The 23,418-nt window shown below is 40.1% G+C and overlaps 1 protein-coding gene across 1 annotated transcript in view; it reads left to right on the forward strand.

Moving 5' to 3' along the window:
- Nucleotides 1-23,418, forward strand: part of LOC129177904 (carbohydrate sulfotransferase 15-like) — a 58,473-nt gene that overhangs the window by 24,304 nt on the left and 10,751 nt on the right. Inside the window, exons 3-4 of the mRNA XM_054769514.1 lie at nucleotides 14,267-14,858; nucleotides 19,008-19,347. Of these exons, the coding sequence (XP_054625489.1) occupies nucleotides 14,400-14,858; nucleotides 19,008-19,347 (799 nt within the window). The 5' untranslated portion in view covers nucleotides 14,267-14,399. The remainder of the gene's footprint in view (nucleotides 1-14,266; nucleotides 14,859-19,007; nucleotides 19,348-23,418) is intronic.

Consider the following 23,418-nt stretch of genomic DNA (forward strand, 5'->3'; position numbering starts at 1 on the left):
GCCTAGCAACAGCAGTAAACAAAGAATGAACACACGTGTTAGTCGTATTGATTTCAGTGAAATGCGTTCCCTGGAAAATGTGAGTGAGTGTGATCTGACCATATTAGCTTACCTTTATTTGGGATTCTAATGTGCACATGTCACGACATACATTGAACGACCACAATATTAGCTATGTGTGTGGTCTCGTATAATTATAAATTCTGTCTTTAAATAATTTTTTAATTAACGTAAACTAGCAACATTTTATAGCACCAACTGGCATTAATTCCCAACTCATTCCAACTTCAGAAAAGCAGATCATCTTGCTGCAATTTGTAGGAACAGCTTGCTAATATACTGTACATTTAGTAGAGTAGGGTCCCCAACCACTGGGCTGCAGCCCGGTGCCGGTCCGTGGGCGGAGCCGAACCGGGCCACGGGAAGCTTTGACGTACAATGGAAAAAAAAACACTTAAAAAAAATACATTTGTAAATAACAACATAGAATTCGATGAAAATCTATATCACTTTTGGAAATACAGTGTGGGCCATTCATTTATTTGAAAAATAATTCCAAATTCCATTGTTTTTGCATGTATATGTTGCTGCGAATGGCGACCCGTCCCACTTTGTTCTTGAACGCACCATTGTGCGTGTGCTAACTTTCTCCAATGCCGCACAGATAGACTACTACTGTATTTTTACCATTTTTCTTTCACCTCATATTTGGTGTCAAATGCTGATACTATGTAGGAATGCATAAAGGTAAGTTTTGATGACTTATTGAGTGCTAATGTGCACATTTGTCTCAAGTTCATTCATGCTAGCACACTGCCTTTTACCACACACGTCAAACAGCAACCTAATAATATTCTCTCCGAAAAACAAACTCCAGGCTCGTACTTGTGGATGGTGGGTCTGTATTCATTTTGTGCTTTTAATTTGATGTTGTTACTGTCTTAGTTTACACAATACATAATAAATAAGATCATTCCCCCGGTCCGCCGGAGATTTGCGGGAACATGAGCCGGTCCGCGGGTCCTAAAAGGTTGGGACCGCTGTAGTAGTGTGTTAAAAGCTAGGTAGTATACATCTACAAGTAGTAGTGTATCTTAAAAGCTAGTTAGTGTACTGGACAGCCAGTACATTGTATCAGTGTGACTACTGGTGTGCTTGTGCGGTCCAGTTCTCTCTAATTTCCTGCGACGCTGATTTGTGTCCAAGTAGTTCATGCTCTGCCACTGGGGGCCCGGAAGGTATTCGGCTAGAAACTATAAACATTCCCATTGGATTAATTACCCAACACCCGCTTCTCCTCCTCCGTCCCTTGTCTGCCTTTCCGCTTCTCGTCACAGAGGAAGATTAACAGTAGGTCTAATTACTATTAGATTACTAATTACTATTAGATTATTAATTACTATTAGATTTAACTTTGCAACATTTCAAACAAGTCATGCACGGTTTTATTGTTTTTTATTGGTTTTATTGTCTGGACTACTGTAAAGAACTTTACTCTGGAATGAGCCACAAAGTGCTCCCTCGCTTCCAGTTAGTCCAAAGTAACTGGAACCAAAAAGAGGGAGCGCATCACCCCAATTCTAGCCCCCTGCACTGGCTGCCTGTTTGTTTTAGAATTGATTGTAAGATTTTATTGTTTGTTTTTAAGGTGTTGAATGGGCTGGTCCTCAATACGTCTCGGACCTCATCCAAATACACTCCAGCATGCACATTGAGGTCCGAAGGCCAGTTCCAACTAGCGGTGCCCAAGACAAGACTTAAGACCAGGGGAGACCGGACCTTTTCTGTAGTCAGCCCCAAGCTGTGGAAGGACCCCCACAGTCGAATGCTTTAAGTCTCATCTTAAAACCCACCTTTATTCTCTGGCTTTTAGCTTGGTGTGAGTTGTGTGGTCCTCTGTGTCTTTTATTTGTATTTTTTTTTGTTTTAATTGTTTTTATGTATCCCAGTTTTTATTTTTACTTTTACCTACGGTATTTCTTTTATTTATTGCTTTTATTGTTAGTGTTTACTGTAGTACATAATTTGTACTTTTACTTACTAACTTACTTTTATTTATTATGTTTTACTTATTGTTTAGCAGAGGGCCGCACGGTGGCCTAGTGGTCAGCATGTTGGCACACAGTCAGGAGATCGGGAAGATCTGGGTTGGACATCTCCATGTGGAGTTTGCATGTGTGCATGAGTGGGTTTTCTCCGGGTACTCCGGCCACTCTAAAATTGTTCATAGGTGTGAATGAGTGTTTGTGTATAAACAGTGAATGGGTGAAGAAAAAAGGTCAGATGTGGTACGCTCTTGGAGCTAAAGTACGTTATTGGCGCTTTATGAGTGCTACAGTGGCAAATATAATTACATTGTAATGAATGGATACGGGTATAATAGGTAATGTCTTATTAAATGATAAAATAATAAATGAAGAATTCACAATACAGTAGTACCTCACATAACATAAACCTCCGTTTACATAAATTCCACTGAACATAAAGAATTCATGTAAAGTTTTTGCTTCGTATTACAGAAGAAATTCCATATAACGTAAAGCGTCAAGTCAGTCTTTTTTTTTTTTCAATTAACTTTATTAATGCCTCAAGTCGGTCCAAGTTCAGACTAACACTTGGTGACGCCTTCTGACGCATCACGCTCTCATTGGCTGATTTTCGGGGCACCACCTCCGCTCTCATCTCATTGGCTGATTATCGGGGCACCGCCTACGCTCTCATGTCATTGGCTGAGTTACACAGCACGTACGTGAGTTTGTGTGAGAGACAGGCTTGTCCCTTCAAACTCCTTCCTCTTCGTAGTCGCCCTTAAACTAACTTAAACAATTAAGTTAAGTTACAAATTAAATTTGGCACACAGCATTATCGTGTAGTGCGTGTGCGTTTGTCTGTGAGACCAGCTGACTCTTGGACTCTTTAAGGCTAGTCCTCCTCCTCCTTCCTGCTTCCACTTGCGCTCCTGATCAAGACATCTCGTGAACGGTAGGATTGTTTTTGTTTTTCAGTTTTATTTATTTACAGTAATCTTATTTATTACCTTATTTTATATTGGAATGTTATTCTACTATGTTTATGCTAACGTTTTCTTATATTTTCCCACCGTATTTGGTGGACTTTGAATATTTTGAAGTGTTAAAGGGGTGAGTTTGGGAAGATCTTGGAACGGATTAGACTATTTACATGAATTTTACGCTTCGTATAACATAACATCCCTATAACATAAAGGTTCTTGGAACGGATTATTTACGTTGTAGGGGCGTCTACTGTATATGACATTAGGCACCATGGCTCAGTATTCTTCTTCTAAATGTCTTAAGTGCTAGGTTCCCAAAGTGGGGTACGCGTACCCCCATGGATACGTCAATTGTCATGGGGGTACGTGAATAAAAATGTAAAACAATTAGCACCTAACACTCACAATTATGAGTGTTCCTGAACGCCTCGCAGAACAAGGGGAACGGAGCAGGAAGGAGACAGAGCATGAAGTTGTTCATTGCTCTGTGTGAGGTATATGAATAAGTGAGTAAGTTTGATGGTTATGTTGTGTATTAAGAGTGTTTCATCTTGAAGGTTTAACTTATATTGGTGTTCCAATCCCCGCACCGTGAAAACCTGTCAATGTATGTGCGTGTCAGGATGAAAGCGTGGAGATTCCCCTGAAAATGAGGTTTTATCGATGCTTGTATGTATTTTTGTACGTTGGATACTGCTGTATCATGTTTTTCAACTTTGCCTTTGAATTTGGTATCAAAATAATATGGAGATTTAAATCATAGCGATTGCAAGTGAACACAAGTGAAGCTCAAGTTCAACCCGTCCCAACATCCGTCTGAAATAAAAGATATGTAGGACCAGTACTTTGATATTTTATTCATCTCCAAGAAAAAAATCACATCTTATCGATTTATCAGTGCAATCAAAAGTTGACCAAGCAAAATAAAAATTTCTGAACCACAATGACTTACTATAAAATGAATTACCCAATGAATCGTGTTAAATATTTCAGTTTAATGAAATGTAAAAATGGTTGATGTTGTTGAAGTGTGCAGGAGTAGGGGGTACATGGCTTCAAGTCACATGTCTGAAGGGGTACGCCACTGTAAAAAGTTTGGGAACCACTGCTTTATGCTATGATATAAAATGCATGAATTTGCACAAAGTGTCGGTATTGGACCGGTATCGCCAATACCAGCCTGAATTTGACTGAGTATCGGATCGGAAACAAAATCATTGGTATCGGACATCACCGGTTTGAGGGGGTCTTCCACTGAGGACCCTCTTGTAGAGAGATTATTCCCCGAAATGCAGTTCCCAGCTGTTTTCCTTGTAGTCGCCAGCTATTGGAAGGATTAATTTCACGCTCTGCGAGTCGGCATCGCTCTCGCTTAATTTCCTGCCGCCGCTGATGACGCTTAGCTCCCCCCACATCCAAAATTGATTTCACTTGTTGACACGAATACCACTTTTCATTCATTGTGGTGAAAAATAAATAAATATAAATTGTTTTGTTGTGGAAGCCTTCATGTTCAGTGACATCGCAACAGCTAACCCACAGTGTCAGTGTCTCCTCAACCAATCACAAGGCGGTTCCACCATCACATGTAGTGGACCTACCAGAAAACAATTTCCCCGTGCAGCTGACCCCCCCTCATCTGTCCATCTCTTTTGTTCCTTGTCCTCTCATGCCACTTCCTGTGGAATTCCACCTAAACCCACTTCCTGGTTTTTGTGGAAAAAAATTGTTTTCGCTGACTGCGGTGAAACAGCCATCGACTGGAACTTCTTTGTGGTCCAGGCATGACCTCATTTGCTCGCGTTCTCATTTGTTTTTTTTATTTGTATGCAGCTTGAGCCAGAATCTGCATTATTGGCCTCACATGCGGGTGTTCTTGTTTCTGCGGTACTAGCGGATTTTGCAATGCCAGAATTCTACATAAACAACTACAAGGCCACTTCATTAGGCACAGCAAATGAGTTCCAGTCGCTCAAATATTTTTTACCAAGATACTTAATGGTAGTCAATGGTAGTCACAGGTTAAATGCTACTGTGGTTGTAGTTTGCAGCAATGTGGACGTGCAGAGCTGTTTCTAATATTTTGGTTACCTTATTTTGCTATTAGAGGCGAGGAAAAAATATGGTTTGAAAAGTTCCACCATTTTTGTGCTTTAAACTAGACAAGGAACACACGGACACACAGATTGGATGAACTCTGTAATGTGTTGTGTTTCAATGAAATGATGTATTACATTTGTATAATATTAATACTTTACCAGACCAGTCCAGGATGTACTCTGCTTCTCGCCCAAAGTCAGCTGGGATAGGCTCCAGCATACCCCCGCGACCCAAGTGAGGACAAGCGGCATAGAACATGGATGGATGGATGGATGGATATTAATATTTAATACTTATATTCATAATATATGTATATTGTATAGTATATTTAGATACATATTATAATCCACGTATAATAGAAATAATATATGAATATTAGCATCAATATGAATTATTATGATATATATAATACTAATATGTTAATAATATTAATATATTATAAAATAATTAATTACTAATAATAACTATTAATTATATAGGATGCCCCCGCAACCCTAGTGAGGATAAGTGGCATAGAATATGGAGGGATTAATATTACCAATAATATTAATTAATAATTATGTTATATATATATGTATTATATTATATTATATTATATTATATAATTAATATGCATATGTATACACTATTAATATTAATCATAATAGTATTATTTAATTTATAAGGAATCCTACCTCCCATCCGTTCCACATCCTGTGCAGTACATATTATTCACTTCCTGTATTCCGTCTGTGAGTTTTTTAATTCACAGAATAATGATAAGGTCATTTAACAATATGAACAATATGAACAATATGAAGACTTTTTTCACAATTCATGTAATAATCAGTACAATAATAATAAATACATAATAATAAAGAGACAAGTTCAAAACTCTTCTTCCTTGTATTTTGCAAACATCAGCTGCTTGTATTGTTTCTTGAAATCGCTCATCCTGGTGCTTTGATTGAGTTCTTTACTCAATAAGTTCCATAACTTGATTCCACATACTGAAATGCTGTGGCTTTTTAGCATTGTTCTCTCGTATAAGTGTCTCAAGTTCAGTTTTTCTCTGAGGTCATATTTCTCCTCTCTTGTTGAAAAGTATTATATGACATTTTTGGGGGTTATTGATTGCTTTATGCATAATTTTTGCTGTTTGAAAATTGACTAGATCAGCAAATTTTAATGGATTTGTATGTTCTTTATACGCGGCGTTATGGATTATCCGAACTGATCTTTTTTGCAGTACATTTAGTGAATTAAGGTTACTTTTATAGTTATTACCCCATATCTCCGCACAATAAGTTAAGATATGGTAATACCAGAGAACAGTAAAGAGTATGGAGCGATTTTTGATCAAAGACAAATTTTGCTTTTTTAATATTGAGGTATTTCTAGCCACCTCATGTTGTATATTTTTGATGTGAGATTTCCAGCTCATTTTTTCATCTATTATGATCCCACAAATGTATTTTCGTTCAATCTTTCAATGTCCACTCAATTTGAATTTGCGCATACGTGTCCTTTCTGCTATTTCCAAATAGCATTATTTTAGTTTTACTTAAGTTCAAGGATAATCTGTTTTTATCAAACCAACTTTTTACTTTTTTAATTAGCTCTTGTGTGCTTTCCCCAGAACAAAAGGTAGGGGTATCATCCGCAAATAATACCAACTTGAAGTTTTTCGTCACTTTACATATGTCATTGATGTACAAATTGAACAGTTTTGGTCCCTAGTATTGACCCCTGGGGTACTCCACATGTAATATTTAAACTTGCAGATGTGTATTCTCCTAACATTACAAATTGTTTCCTGTTTGCTAGGTAGCTTTTAACCCAATTCAGAACTAATCCTCTGATTCCGTACCTTTCTAATTTTGTTGTTGGGATGTCGTGATTAATTATATTGAAGGCTTTTGTAAGATCCATAAATACTGCAGCTGCACATTTTTTGTGGTCGTTAGCGTTAGTAATTTCCTCCGTGATTTCAACCAGTGCCATAGAGGTTGAAATGTTACAATTTTACAGTGTTCCCTTGTTTATCCCGGGGAATAGGTTCCCAAAATAGCCCGCAATAAGTGCAATCCACAAAGTAGCCAAATCCATTTTTTACAATTATGATATATGTTTTAAGGCTGTAAAACCCTCACCATACATTTTATACACTTTTCTCAAACAGGCAATAACATTTTCTCACATTTCTCTCTTGTTTAAACACTCTCAAAAAAATTCAAACCTTTGTTTGAATTTTAATGATCAACCTACAGGTTGGACACAAGAATTTATTAAATCACTCACGTGCATTTCACTCCTGTTGCTGTCCTCCTCCTTTGAAGCGAAGATTCATTTACAAGCTAGCAAGTTATCAATGACACAGGAGACACGGCAGGGTGGCACGAAGGAGATTGATTGACAATTGTCAACAGCCAATCAGGACGCAGAAAACAATGGGCGGTGCAGACAGACGAGAGAGGGAAGAGAGACGCTGAACTTCTCACAGTGCAATTCTTTTTAAAGGGCCATGCTTGGCCTGTAACAAAGTAAAAAAAAAGAAGCACTAAAAAAAATTCTGCGAAACAGCGAATGCGCGAAAGGCGAACCGCGATAGAGCGAGGGAACGCTGTACATTAATAATCCCCAATGTTAATATTATTTTTACATGATTACAACTATTATTAAGGCAAAATGTGATTGTGTGGAAGTGAATGACAAGAAAATATCAATTAAAAGTCAGTGGAGCATAAAACTTTGACTATACTTCTCTCACATCAGAATTGTATTCATTGGTGGCACAATATCGTCTCTCTTAATGTGCTGAATTCAACCTTGGAACAGCTGAATGAACACTTTCAAAGGGCTTTGTTTATCATCATATGAGTGTGTTTGCGATGAGTGGTTAGTCACATGTCTGCAGCAGTCGTCAATTATTCATTCACATTAATAAGAATAACTATTTTTGGTACATCTGTCTCGTGATGTCTCCGTTCATGCATTTTTGACAAATTGTTCAATTTCATGCACTGATGTGGACAGGCCTGTTGCTTGTGGAGCTGCACGAGGTGGCTGTGCTGTACCGTAGGTAAACATACCTGCATAGTACAAGAGCTTCAAGAGCTAGAGAGAGACCAAGTGGAAAAACTCAAGGCTGTACTGAAGTTAAAGCTTCTTCTATTTCTTTGTGGAAAAATGGAGCTCTTTTCTTTCAGTCGAAACAAAAAAAGGTCACTTCAGGGCCCGTCGGCTTGCAGAGCAATTAGTCTACTTGCGTTGGAAAGAGTAAGGAAGTAGGACATCATGTACTGACTGTAAGGGGGATGACTTCCTGCTGTGGTTTTAGCCACTCTCTGACTTGTCTTTTGTGATTCATGTGGAGTATGACTTAATAATAATAATATGTTGGAACAAAAATGTCTTGTTAATCTGTTGAATGAGGAGAGGTCTCGCTCTGATGAGTTTTCAGGAGACAGTCACCACTGATGCTAGCATCTTGTTATCATCTTTAAATCAAGAAAACCATGGAAGTTGCTAGATATCAGCTCTTAAATTCAACTCTTATGAGCTATATTTGTTATCATTTCTTTCACTTGTCCAAACAAATGTACCTTTAGATGTACCAGGCATTACAATGGAACAATAAACTGAAGAAACAAGGGTGGTCTAATCATTTTTTCCATGACTGCATGTGATTAAAGTTCTTGAACCTCGCTATGAAATACCATCACGTCCTCACTTTAGCTAGAAAGTTATACCAGCACTTTATGGAAACGCTAAAAGTGATGTAGTCACCATGTGTCCGCTATTTCACTTCCGACAGATGGTTGAACTTCACACGCAACAGAGAGCTATTTAACAGTAACTGTCCATTACATTTCGCCACAATGATTAAACAATTGTTTAATTACAACAGTTTATTTTATTATTATTTTTCTATTGAAAATAACTCATTCAAATGTTTTTGAAATATCACCCAAATGGGTCACTTTTATTTATTTAAAAAAAGTTCTGTTCATCTTTTTTTTTTAAATAAAAGCATTTTTAGCCATTTTTTTCTGCCTTTTTTGTACCGAAAATGAACCGAACAGAGCACATTTTAGTGTTCCGTCACAGCAGCAGCACGCTGTATTGGTTTCCACACCATACTACTACTTGCAACTACTAATGTACACACTAGCTCCGGGGCAAAATGAACATATTTTGCACCATCAGATTTGAATGAAATTTGATCTGCAGATGGATATTAAAGTGAATTTATATCATACATTACATTTTATCTTGTCCTGAATCTCCAATACACGACCTTAAATTTGGACTTAACTTTTCTGTATACGAATGCACTTTTAAGGACGTCCCCATGGACTCTCCTAATCGAGTGGGCAAGCACACTGTCAGATTTTTGCATCGCTAAAATATGGGGATTCTATTTGTAGCACTCCTACTTAAGTGTTTTGACCTGCACATGCCACGCTGGATGATGGATGATGACGTCACTAAGTATCACTGCTACTGGACCATACCGTCCAGAGGCGTACAAAATGTCCTTATTTTGCATATTGTCCCCATAAGTGGCACTTAAAAGGAGTTTCAAATAAGGCCAGATGAGTTAAATATGAATACTGAATAAAGTGAATGAACTGACCAAAAGAAGAAGTGAATCAACTGTATTTCACAGGTCAACTACATCTCCCTTGACCACCACATACCCGGAAGACAATGACGTCACCGACAGGCAGACTGTAACGTTTAACATCTTTATCATTAAAAGTGCTAAAACAAAAGCACATCCATATAAAGCCTGGCGTGCTTAAATACAATGTTTAATTTCCTAGTATTGATTCAATAGATTGATTACCTTTTAAACGATGTTAGATCAATATATATGTCGTCCAAGAATGGAAACTTGGGAACCCAGATTGATGCAGTTGAATCAGAGGAATATAAATTGATGCATCGATGTAGTGAAGGAATCGTTACACCTCTAATATATACTGTAGTATGTATGCTTCTTTCACATCTTGATGATAAACTGGATGGACTGCCAACATAGATGCTCTATGTAGGAAAGGGCAGATCCGTCTGTGCTTCCTCAGAAGGCTGGCGTCCTTCAACGTATGTAAGAAGCTGCTACAGATGTTCTACCAGTCTGTGGTAGCTAGTGCCCTCCTTTATGCAGTAGTGTGCGGGGGGATCAGCGTCAAGAAGAAGGACGCCACCCGCCTGAAGGCAGGCTCATTGGCACTGAGCTGGACAGCCTGACATCTGTGGCAGAGTAAAGGACACTCAGGAGGCTCCTTTCCATCATGGACAACCAGCATCATCCAATGCAGAGCATCATCTCCCGACAGAAGAGCAGTTTCAGTGGCAGATTACTATCACTGCCCTGCTCAACCAATAGACTGAGCATATCATTCCTCCCCCACACCATGCTGCTTTTCAACACAACAGAGGAGCAGCGATAAAAACACACACAGGACTGGACTTATTCAGTTAGAGTGCTACTGGTGGAACACCAGAGATTAATTGTTTGAAAGTACAGTGCATGTAATTTATTAGCCAAAGATTCCCTGGAATTGAATGACATGAAATATGCCTTTGCTGGTTAACTCACTACTAGTTGGCTCTAGGATGATGGAGCTTGGGTCAAATTTACACATTTTGTTGTTTTTCTTTATGTGAAGCTGTTATGGACGAATAGGAAAACATAATTGGCTTCTCTTCTTTTTCTCCCCATCGATAAAAGAATTTGTCTCTTCGAAGGAGGTGGGGGAAGGGGCTTGTTATTTCTCCACCTGTGTTGGTGAGACGGTGGATGTGGCGAGCGCTCAGATAGAGGTAAATGACATCTTTCTCGCTCTCTTCCTCTTATCGGCTCCACTGATAGTGGGTGGCGGGCGTGGGGGGGGCACCTGTGAGAGCTAGGAGGAGGCGATGAGTCACCCTGGTGGTGGTCTTATCTTATGATGAATAGGCGCAGGTGTAGCGCTCAGCACATCCACCATAATATGCATATGTGAATGAATCATCACCCTGTGTAGTGTAGTGAGATGGCTTCGTGTTGCGTTCACTGACCTCCTCCATGTGGGCATAAAGGAGCATTATCTTTTCAACTATTCTTGGCTCTTGTTAAGACACAGGGCCTTCTTTCATATGCTGCCGACTCCTGATCCGTGTGACTTGACAGTGAGAAATACATTTTTTTCTGATGGTATAATCCCACAGTAGGTTTGTTTGATTGGTGCCCCCCAGCCCCACTAGCCCTTCCCAGGAGAGTCCAGCTAGCAGCCTGGTGGCTTCTAGCCTGAATGCATTTCCTGTCCTTATCGCTGCTTCCATATTGCCACTCCCGGGTGGAGGTGTTCGAGGTTAACCCACACTATATTACCATATTGAGGCCTCCGCTCTTATAGACACCATGCCTCTATTAATCACCAGGTGCCAAGTCCACTTAAACATACAAATAGTTCATTTATGCATTCCTAAAATTACAGAAATTCCACTCATTATTGTATTTCCTCATATGGATGCCTCTGATCAAATTTACACCGTGTCTCAATTAATTGCTTGGTGTATCATCCACTTAAACAAATAGATACCTCTGTTCCTGACTTAAAAAAAACACAATTCCACTCATTTAATGGTTGTTGTTCCTCAACTAGAGGTCTCCTCTCTAATAGACGCCATGCCTGAATTATTCATTTGATGCATGGTCGACTTAAACAAATGAAAGTTTCCCTTTTTTCTAGCCTAAGAAAAACAAATTACAGGAATACCACTAAGGATTCGTTTAATTACCTTTGTTCCTTAAATAGAGGCCCGCTTATTGAATAGACGCCGTGCCTTATTTAACCACCAGGTGCAAGGTCACAGTCACATAAACTATTTAAACAAATAAACGCATAGCTTTTACCCTAAAGAAAAAACAGTTGTATTTCCTCAATTACAGCCTCCATTCAAATAGACGCTGCGTCTCAGTTCATCACAATTAGATTGTTTTTCATTCATTTTTTGCCCAAGCTGGTCAGGGTTGAATTTTCCTTGTCAAGGCTGGCCGGAGTAAACTTTTGGTCTCCTTCAATTTTCTTCAAACTTTCAGGGATTACCTGAATGTACTCACAGTAGAAGGTACTCACGTTATTTTTGATCAATCCTCATCCACAAATCCATCAAAGTCCTCATCTTTTGTATCCCAAATGAACAGAGGGGCAAGTTCTCCATCAAACACGCCAGGTTCCCTGTCGTCATTGTCAGTCAGTCTCGTTGCCGTGCGGCGCCTTAGAAATGATGCTGGCTTTTGTGAAAGCTCCAACAACAGTGCATCAGACACGTTAGCACAAGCATCCACAATCCATTCACAAAATTGTGGTGTAACTCGCCAGGTGCTGCCTCCCATTCTTTGTGAAGCTGTGTTAGCTAGCTGTCATTCATCGCTCCCACGCTGCTCGCAACTTTACTTTAAACGCCGTGTTTGCATCTATTCACAAATTGTGGCGTAACTCGAATGGCGCTGCCTCCCAGTGTTAGTGAAGCTGTGTTCGCTAGCTGTCATCTATCGCTCCCACGCTGCTCGCAACTTCACTTTAAACGCCGTGTTTACACTGATGTCCAGGCGTTGGAGTTCCTTCGTCAAGCCTCCCGGAATGATGTCAAGCTCCAAGTTCATTTGCTTCATTTGTGGTGACGCGTGTGAAAAAAACATCCAGTCTGTTTCCGTACACGTCACTCAGCCATTTTCTCACTGTCCTTCCAGCCTCTTTGGTCCGGCTGGAAACTTTTCTTTAGGCAGCGTCAGCGTCTACCACAGGTAGCAGTTTCTGTCCATTACCATGGCAACCAAGCACAACAGTAAAAGCCGACTTCTCATGCTGTATTGCTTCTCTACAGTGTGGGATCTGGAAAGTGAGCGGCACGTCGTCCATGTTGGTGATGTAGTTGGGTAGTAGTTGTCTGCAATGTTTTTACTGCAGGGTCGCGGGGGCATGCTGGAGCCTATCCCAGCTGACTTCGGGTGACAGGCGGGGTACACCCTGGACTGGTGGCCAGCCAATGGCAGGGCACATATAGACAAACAAACATTCACACTCACATTCATACCTGAGGAATACCGGCGTACCTGAAGAAAACCCACACACACACGGGGAGAACATGCAAACTCCACACAGAAATGCCCAATGGAGAATCGAACCCAGGTCTTCCCGATCTCCAGACTGTGACTGTGTGGCCAACACTAGTGCACTACTACAACACTAGTGCACTACTACAACACTACTGCTAACCACTAGACCACCGTGCGGCTTTCATAAAATATACTTATTGTAATATCTGTGACTTGTGTGCCTGGGCCTTTAAGGGGCGGGCTTGGGAAGTGAGGGTGCAAGAGATCTAGGCTGAGTGCTAGCTGAGTGTTGAGAGAGTTGGAAGTGTGTGGATGTTGGCGTAGGTTGTGGCCTACAGCAGCCCTTGTTTGGATACGAATTGCTGCAGTGTTCTCCGCTGTTAATAAAGCGATTGAAGTGCATCGGCGCCGTGAGTCTCTCCTTCCCCACAACAAGGGGCATTACAGTATATAACTACTAGGGCGTGCCTTTAGCGTCCTCAGTCACGTCCACCTTTCCTTTCCTCTATACAAGCAGTGTGTCGGCAGGAGACACTGCCAGTCAGTCGAGCGGAGCGCTCATAAAAGTCACACAGCAACACTTACAGATTTGGGAATTTGGTACACACATAAGGCGTGCTGCATAATAAGGCGCCCCGCCCATTTTGGACAAAATTTAAGACTTTTAAGTGCGCCTTATGGTCGTGAAAATACGGTATTATTTCGGTATGTCCTCAAAAGTCACCTAGTGATTGATTTTAGTCAGGTGCCTCATCCACTCAAAACAAATACACTCTTCATTTTAGCCCTTTTTAGTGAAAAAATTACAGGTAGTGACTGAAATGATCTCAGCCCAAAGGTTATATGGTTCCATGCTTAATCAAGGCTTAAAACAGGAAGTGAAATTCCGATTCTGCAAGATGATCTGACGCATTACTGCTGATCTCACTTGTGTCAAATCTGCTTTGATTGCGCAAAAACTTCCTTGTTGTGTCAGATGCGTGCAGCCATTTCTAGAAATGTTGATCAATCACTACAAATGATTTCGACATCTTAGTTGACGTGCTTTTTCTTCCCGTCAGGGAGGTGTCAGCTGATGAGGTGGTCTGTTCATCACCACCCGTCATGGATGTCAGCTGTCGCCTACATCCCTGTCCCAGAAGCTCTTCCAAGCTCCTAGCGCCTGCGACGTCGTAACAGCTGCCTGGGTGGACCATGCCGGCCACCGACAGCATGACACACATGGACTACAAGTACACCCTGCTCGGCGTCACAGGAGAAGAGAGAGGCAAGAGGCCGTTGCTCCTGCAGGTGGATGAAGCGCCTGTGAACCTGTTCGCCATCCTGGAGGTGAAAAGAGAGCTCCCGAGGAGATGGAGCACGCTGGGCAGCTTCCGCAAGATTCGCCTCTACAGCGTCCTCTTCGGCGTGGCCGTCATGTTCCTCATCATGGCCTCCTATGTACTGGTGGGGGACAAGAAGGGTCTGCTGCTCACGCCGTCACCGTATCACATCAGCGGCCTGGTCAGCCCCGGACCCTTCGCCTTCAACGTGTCGTCGGTCAAGGACTATGCGCACATGCAGCTGGTGGTCAAGTCTATCGCGTCCAAGGTGGAGTTCAGCAGCGGGCGGCAGCTTCCAGAGCTCAGGGCGTTGGTTCACAGCGAGCAACATGTGAGTAACAAAACTCAACTCAAAAGTCATTCCAGGTTTTTCCATATTCCATCATCTTCTCACCTCAGCTTCAATTAGCCCTTCACTCTAATGAGTGCTATATTCTAATGATAATGGCTCTTGCCTCGGCTGTTTGCGACATAACTCATTTCTCATTGAGCGCGCTAATGAGAAGCAGCATGGCCGCGAGACAATCAATACCTCGTCTACTATTCCGATGGCATTAATTGCATTTAGAGGAGCTGCTTGCCTTGCTGGCAATAGGTTTTGTTAGGCCTTTGATCGCCCCTAAGACAATCGCCGATGTGAGGAGGTTGTAATGAGTTGTCGACATCTCTGTCGTCATGAGACGTTACTGTCAAAACAACATTATAGCTTCCTCTTAACGGAACATGGACAACAGCGCTCCAGAGAGAGAGTAGGTCGAAAAAAAAGGGCATAAGGCGTCTCGGGATGAAGGAATAGGTTCTCGTACTCGTGTTGGTTATGTTGGCTCCTCAGGGACAAAGTGGTATTCCAATATAGTATGCATTGGCTAGTTCAGGGCCTCTCAAATGGACCCACATTTGCCAATGGTCATTTATTTCTTTTATTTATGTTTTTTATTTGTATTTTAGTCAAACCATGGAAATGTATTTGTATTTTAAAATGGCCTATGATATCTATAGAAACATTTATACTAGGGATGCTCTGATCAGCTGCTGATTCCGATACCGATCACCCATGAATGAAATCAGCTAATAGCAATCACATAGATGAAGTGTACGTTTTTAAATGTATTTATGATGAGTGCTATTGGCCCATGGGGCAGTATGAAGGGGAATAGTTAGGACAATTCCAAGGTCCCCTGAGTGCCAGGGGGTCCAACATGATTTTTTTTCTCATGGGGCCCAGAATTCCTAGTTGCATCACTGCTATTGGCCATATGATATGGAAAAGGGAACCATAGAATCATCTTCATTTACTGTAGACAAAAACCTATTTCACTTACTTTTTGAAGAGAACATACTGTATATCAACGTATAAGTAGAGTTGGGATGTGAGAGTACATAGATTGATGGCATTCTAGCAGGACTTCCAGGCATCGTGCAGCCGGGCTCCAAGTGAGAGAGCGGGACGATCTCTAAAGACTGCCTGCTGCAATAGTACAAGCCACAGGTGATCGGCTTTTGTCATCAGCATTGAAAGGCATTTATTGCATATGCTGATCACATGCTTTTTCACGGAAATCGGCCGATATTGATCGATGGTCGATCGATCAAAGAATCAATAATCAATATACATAATTATATGAGTAATAACAGTAATAATAATAATAATCATCATTATTATTATTATTGTATTAATACATACCATTGTTGTTATTATATTATAATAATATAATATTAATATTTAGTATATATGCATATATATATACTGTGTGTATATAGTATGTGTGTATGTGTATATATATATATATATATATATACACACACACACATATATACACACACACATATATATATATATACATATACATATACATATATACAGAGAGAGAGAGATAGAAAGAGAGAGTCTATATTTATAGTAGGAGGACTTGGTCATTTTAAATATAGCTTGCAAGCTGCATTTAAAATCCTTTAAGTGTGAGCACCCCTGTTGTGGGATGTTGAACACACAGTGATGTGATCAAATATTGTACAGTAGTTGTAAACCTCTACTTCTTTCTTGTTATCTTACAACACACTGATTTATTTGAGTAAAGCAAAACACCATCAGTTCTTTCAGTAACTGAGTGGAGAGTAGAGAGTAATTGCCTCATTTACAGAACAATGGAGACAAGATGGGCTGTTCACGCCTCAGTTAGGAGTTCAAAAATGGCTGGGCTGTGGGACGTCTAGTGTTAAGGCCACAAAATCAGTTATTTCACTTATACCAAAGAGAAATATGACTAAAATATTCCACAGTTTGACTTAACAAACAAGAAAAAAGTCAGACATTGTTTGTATATTACATATTTTAATGTCATTTTTTACTCACTGTCTGCGAATGAATGAATGTGAATCGATCTAAATACGTTTTTGATATTGTTAAATTGCCAAAAGATCCCTCAAAAAAAGCAAACAACTTCCAGTATCTGTAATAAAACACTGAAATAAACAGTTGCGGCATCATGTACAGTCAAACCTGTCTTAGCGGCCACCTTTATAGAACGGCCACCTGCCTATAGCAGCCACTGAAAAATCCCCCGCAGCAAATTTACATGTTATAGACCCTGTGTATAGCAGTCACCTGTCCAACGCGGCCAGTGGCCACCCATTTTGTCTCCCTTGGTCAATATCTGACCGCATATAGCGGCCAAATTACCAACTCAAGTAGAAGCTTCATGCACGAAAAAGTTTTGTTTTTCAATCAATGAAGCCGTCGTGTGTATACTTTAATTACTGAGTCCTAGCTCAGTCACAATCATTCACAAGATCCACATAAACTGTCAGTTGTTCCACATAAAAAAGCCATCTTCTTTTGAGCTTGCTATTTCCTGGTCAAACATGTAACTTTAAGAGCATTTGCACCAAAACATTACCGCAAAGTAGGCTGGGAACAGGACGTGCTCCCAGCGACGCTACAATAAAAAACACATACGCTAGCATGCATGCGGCAGCGGGAGCAAAACTGAGTTCGTTTGTACTTAATTGAAGTATTTTAGAATGTACTCACGTTATTTTTCATCAATCCTCATCCACAAATCCATCAAAGTCCTCATCTTCTGTATTCGACACAAAAAAAGCCGTCTTCTTTTCCGTTCGCTACTAGTCTGTTAACTTGTCAGTGTTATTCAGCTCCGAAGCAAAGAAGGAAACTTCTCCTGTTGCTTCTGCCAACTTTATTTCTTGAACGCGGCCACCAGACAGCAGCTCAGAACACACACACATCTCTCAGCATCGTCTCGCCTTCCTGCTTGCCCACAAGGCAAAGGTTAAACAAGCCCCACTACATAGCTGTCCAGCCAATGCCTGTAAGAAATGACGGCGTTTATTTCCTGGTGTGCACTGGTCAATACTGTAATGCCGCTTGTTGTGGGGAAGGAGAGACTCACGTCGCCGATGCACTTTAATGGCTTTATTAACAGCGGAGAACACTGCAGGACTTTACATCCACGCCAACATAAACACACTTCCCAACTCTCTCCAAACTCACAGCTAGCACTGAGCCTAGCTCTTCTGCTCGGGACGCCCACCGTCACTTCCCGTCACTTCCTGATGAACTAAAGCTGTAATGACACTCTGCCGAATAAAAAGTAAAATATAAAAAACAAGCGTAAGACATTACTAGCACAGCTTTGTTCTGTGGGTGGTGGATATATTCTATCAGTTATTATTAAGCCTCTAGCTTCCTTTTAGTAAGTAAAAACCTTGGCTATGATTGCACTACATTGTCATGTAGACCTACAAAGTACACTTGGAAGAACAAGAGGTGAATAAATGTATTGCAACTGATGTGAAACTGATGAGGTGTAGGATTAAATAAGCTTTGCTTCTTCCTACTCCTTTTTGGACATGCAAAATTGTGAATTGTACTATGTGATGTGCTACTGTTTGACTCATGCATGTTCAGGATTAAAACCATGAACCATGATAATAACAAGCCTAGTAGTGCTGTACAACTTTTATCCGCAGTCCGCAGTACCCTCTACTGGTCAACATTATTATTATTATTATTATTTTCCCTTTTTTTTTTTTCCTCTACTGGTCAACATTCAAACTGGACGTCAACCTATCTATAGACGCCACCTGTCTATAGCGGCCACTTTTGCAGCCTCCCTCTAGCGGCCACTTTTGCAGCCTCCCTCTAGTGGCCGCTATAGACAAGTTTGACTGTAGTTTTTTTTGTATTACCTCCACAAGATGGCAGTAGCTGCATTTTAAGTACAGTACGTTAGAATGCTGGCACCCCATTGCAGTACCTAACCATGACAGACAGCACCTTTAATACTGGCTGAGCAGTTTGCTCCTTATTGCTATTGCAACATTGGTTCCTATATACTTGGCAATAAATGAGCATGTGGTCAAATAAAGCTTTATTTTCCTTTCCACTTTCTCATGCACTCCAAATCATTATCAAAGTACAGCAATAATGGGTTTCCTGTTTGCTTTTTCCTCTTCACAGATGTTTTCAGTCATCCCCCGCAAATTCCTGCCAGGCGTCCGCAACCCCTGCTGGTACGAGGAGTACACCGGCAACGTCACCTCGGACCCGTACGGGACAAACTTGTACGCACGCTACTCCCGGCGCTTTCGCACCGTTTTCACACATTTGAGGACCACTTTCAGAAAGCATTTGTTCTACCGCGAAGGGAAGCTATACCGCATCCGCTGCCTGCCATATTTCTACATCATCGGACAGCCCAAGTGCGGCACCACGGATCTTTACGACCGACTGCGGCTGCATCCTGACGTCAAGTTCACCACCTTCAAAGAGCCGCACTGGTGGACCCGCAAGAGATTTGGTGAGTAAAGCTGGAATATTTCTTAAACTCGTTAAAATGGTTTCACACTCTAAATATAAACTACTACTTTATTCCTTAAAGCCTTTTGGAAAATTACTATCATTATTTTCTTAATATTAAACAAATAAGATAAATATAGATAAATACATACAGAACAAATGTGGTTCCATTCCTGATTCTACTAGACATTCGGTCCTTCATGCCACACTTAAAAGGTAAAAACTTTAACCATTGTTGGAGAACACGAAAACACAAATTAAATAATCTTTGTTAATATAATTGTATTGGTTAGAATATGATTCTTCATCATATTATTTTGTGTACTTTACTTTGGGATTTTTTTGTCCTAAAAAGACAATTACTGTTTGAAGTATAATTATTTTTTATGTAATTAATTGTAATGTAATTCATGTAATTAAAATAAATTGTACGTTTTAATTTTTTAATATAATTACTTCTATTTTGGCTATGAGAAATAAAAAAAAAACTTTTTTACTGTTGTGAATTTAAAAAATCAAAATCTAATGACTAATTCTATTAATTAAAAATTATTATTAATTTATATAAAAGGTATTTTATATATATATATATATATATATATATATATATATATATATATATATATATATATATTATATTATATTATATATATATTATATATATATATATATATATATATATACACACATAAATAAATAAATGTTTATAAGGTTTTTTTTACTTTTCAGAATTTGTATTTAATAACTAAATGAATTAGACTATTTTTGAAAGTTATTTTATTTCAGTAGTTCAAAAATGTAACTTTTCTATTCCACAGATTCACTACACATAGTTTAATATTAAAATAATGTATTTCTTAAGTTTTATTACATATTATTATTATCATAATTTATATCATATCATATTAAAGTATAATGGCCACACAGTCAGGAGATCGTGAAGATCTGGGTTGGAATCTCTGTTGGGCATGGGCATGTGCTCCCCGTGCGTGTGTGGGTTTTCTCCGGGTACATATTGTATATATATATTTGAACTCCTGAAATCAAGTATATTGTGCATGATATTTTCATCTATTGAAATGTGCCTGTCAATACTAACTTTATGATCATTATTTTTAATTGGCTGGGAGAAATCCGATTTTTAAAAAATTATTTTATGAATTTTTCCAAATGTTCTATGAATATCATTATATATAATGATATTTATGCCCAATTGTTTGTAACCGCTGATTGGCTGGGTGTGATCCTGGAGTTCTACTACCTCAAATTGAGGTGTTCTGCAGTCTAGTTCAAACAGATCCATCAGAACGTACGCACCTGGGAGCAGAAAGTTTGTGAAATATGTAAAATTATTCATTTTGTGTGGAGTGTTGAAGCGAATTTCACCTTTAAAACCCTTTCAAGTATTGCTGTATATTGATGAGCTGTCAATGTGACATAAATTATATCTCTCTTTAGTGCATTTATGATAGAAATGAATATTCAAGACCCGGTGGGTGCTGTGCATGTTTATTTCCAAGCACTTCTACTCTACTCTGACTTGGATGTGATTGTCTCCTGGTCCTCCCACGCGTGCTTTTCTTCCCCCTCACCGCCGACGACTCCTTAAATCGTTGACACAGAGATATCTTTGCTCATCATCACGTGTGACGCAGATCTGCGTGAAAGCCACTTGAAAGGAAGACGTGTAGAAATGCAATATCTGCACGCTTCCCCTGAATGCTTGTAGCTGCGCGTGGGGGTGCAGCCTCTATCAGCTTCCTGTGTTGATTTTCAATGTTAGAAAATCTTCATACCTTCAGGGTTTTTGTTATCCTGAAGCTCTTTTTTAATGAAAACATTCTTAGGTCAAAGGTCGCATCAGCACTAATTAGCACAGGGGATCGAGCACTGTGTTTTTGTTCTGTCGTCTCCTGCAGCTGCGTGAGGTGTCACGTCTCATAAAGGAGGCCGCCGTGTGATTTAATGGCAGGAAGTGAAGACATGACGGCACATGAGATAATGACTTAATGCTCACATGCCGCGCATTGATAATCGCACCAATACCGCCTTAAGAGCAGCTGCTATTGGATCGGCGCAGCGTGACAACTCCTTTCGCTACACATGAATGCTTTTCTTCTACTTTGTAATAAATAATATGTGGAATTTGTTGTTTTGTTGTTTTTGGGGCCTTTTTAAAAGATAATTACACATTAGTTTTGTTAATGCTGCAAGCAAAAGCTGTTTTTTCAAGCTCACAAAACCTCATTCAAGTGCATTGATTCGTCATTTTTTTATTTGGATTTACGCAATTTGTTTAACTCATTCACGTTTCCTGTGTCATAAATGTAGCTACCATTCATCTTTGAGTCATGAGCCACACGTCCAAAACTTCTTGTGTATCTCTCATAGTGGTGCACGGTAATTATCGGGCCGAGGGAATTATGGGAATTAGGGAATCATGACGTCATACTGATAAATCCAATAACATTAAAAATCGCCCTGATAACCGATTATGAAAAAAAATTACCCGTACTGTGCGGGTGAGCAAATGAAGCGCTCCTTTTTTCTCCTGCCTGTGACGTTAACAGCCTGTCGTAATTTCCCCTGAGCTCAAATGTCAACAAACATTCACTTTCAGAGGCTAGTTGCGTGCCAGTTGTACCAAATGTTCCGCGATGATGGGAAAAAACCTCATCGAGCACACAAAAAAACCTTATCACTCACCTGAAACGCCACATCACTACGACACCTGGTTCTTGTTGTGCCGCGGCATTTGATAAGGGCGAATGTTTTGCCAGAGACCTCCGTGGCGTTACCCCAGCTGCTTGGACCGTGTGCCCAAATACAGTGCACCTTGCTGGGCCACGCCAGGTGGCTCCTCCCACTTTATACTCCGTAGAGGCACACCGGCTGCTCGGAACCTGTGTTCGAATACTGTTAATTTAATGTAATTGTACTTTATTTTGTGATTTTTTTTTTTGTGATGCAAAATGTCTTCCTCTGAAAGTTGGTTTACAAGTGAGCTCAGGGGAAGTTACGACAGGCCGTTAACGCCACATGCAGGGGAGAAAAGGAGCACCTGATTTGCTCACCTGAACAGTACAGGTAATCTGGCGTCATTTGAGCGTTTTTTAAAATTATTGGTTATCAGAGCTATTTGTAATGTTATCAGATTTAGCGATATGACATCATAATTCCCGCGTAACGGCCTAATAATTATTGTGCACTCCTAACTGAAACACACACAAGCATGAGTCTTATTTATGTCTTAAATGGCTTATTTTCTCTGATTACATTGATTACATTACGTAATATGAATGTAAAGGTAGCTATAGGGGTATTATTTCATGTCTAGAGGGCTCTAATAATGTTAAAAACCCGTATTTAGAAAGTCAACATCTACTATTTTGTATGGATTTGGATGAATTCAATTTGTATATTCTGAGTTAGAACCCTACTTGTTATTGAGGTTGAGGTTCCGCTATTGTAGCAGGCTGCCTGTTACACACGATGTCCACTAGGAATGAGCAGAGTTGGAAAAATCCCTGTTTCCAAAAGCAACACGATGAAACAAACAAAAAATCCCTGCAGCAGCAGCTTCTGACACTTCTGTTGGAATAATGATGCCGTTTTCCCTTCTTTTTTTTTCCCCTAAGTGCAACGTGGTGTTGCACGGCGACGTCATTACCCTGCATTATCATTACCCTGCATTATCATTACCCTGCATGCTATAATGAGACCACATGGAAAACACATTCATGAAGCACAAAGGGAGCCAGTCAAGGAAGTTAGGCGTTCCCGTCACATTTTGACAAGGGATGCTCTGATCGATGGGTCACCGAGTGGTATCGGACGATTTTCGTAAAAACCACGCGATAAATGCCTTTCAAAGTAGATCGCCGTGCGGCCGCACACTCTACATGTGTGCTGTGTCACTTAGGGTTGCCAGTGCTCGTAATAACCCGACAAGGGACGCACTTTGCCCCGTATTGCAGCGAGAAACAACACCAAACCTCAATGGTTTCAGTTTGGCAGCTTGCCACATGTACACCAATCCATGCCAGCGTGTTTGATCACGCCCTTATCAACC

This window comes from Dunckerocampus dactyliophorus, chromosome 2 (assembly GCF_027744805.1).
Source record: "Dunckerocampus dactyliophorus isolate RoL2022-P2 chromosome 2, RoL_Ddac_1.1, whole genome shotgun sequence".
Classification (NCBI taxonomy): Eukaryota; Metazoa; Chordata; class Actinopteri; order Syngnathiformes; family Syngnathidae; genus Dunckerocampus; species Dunckerocampus dactyliophorus.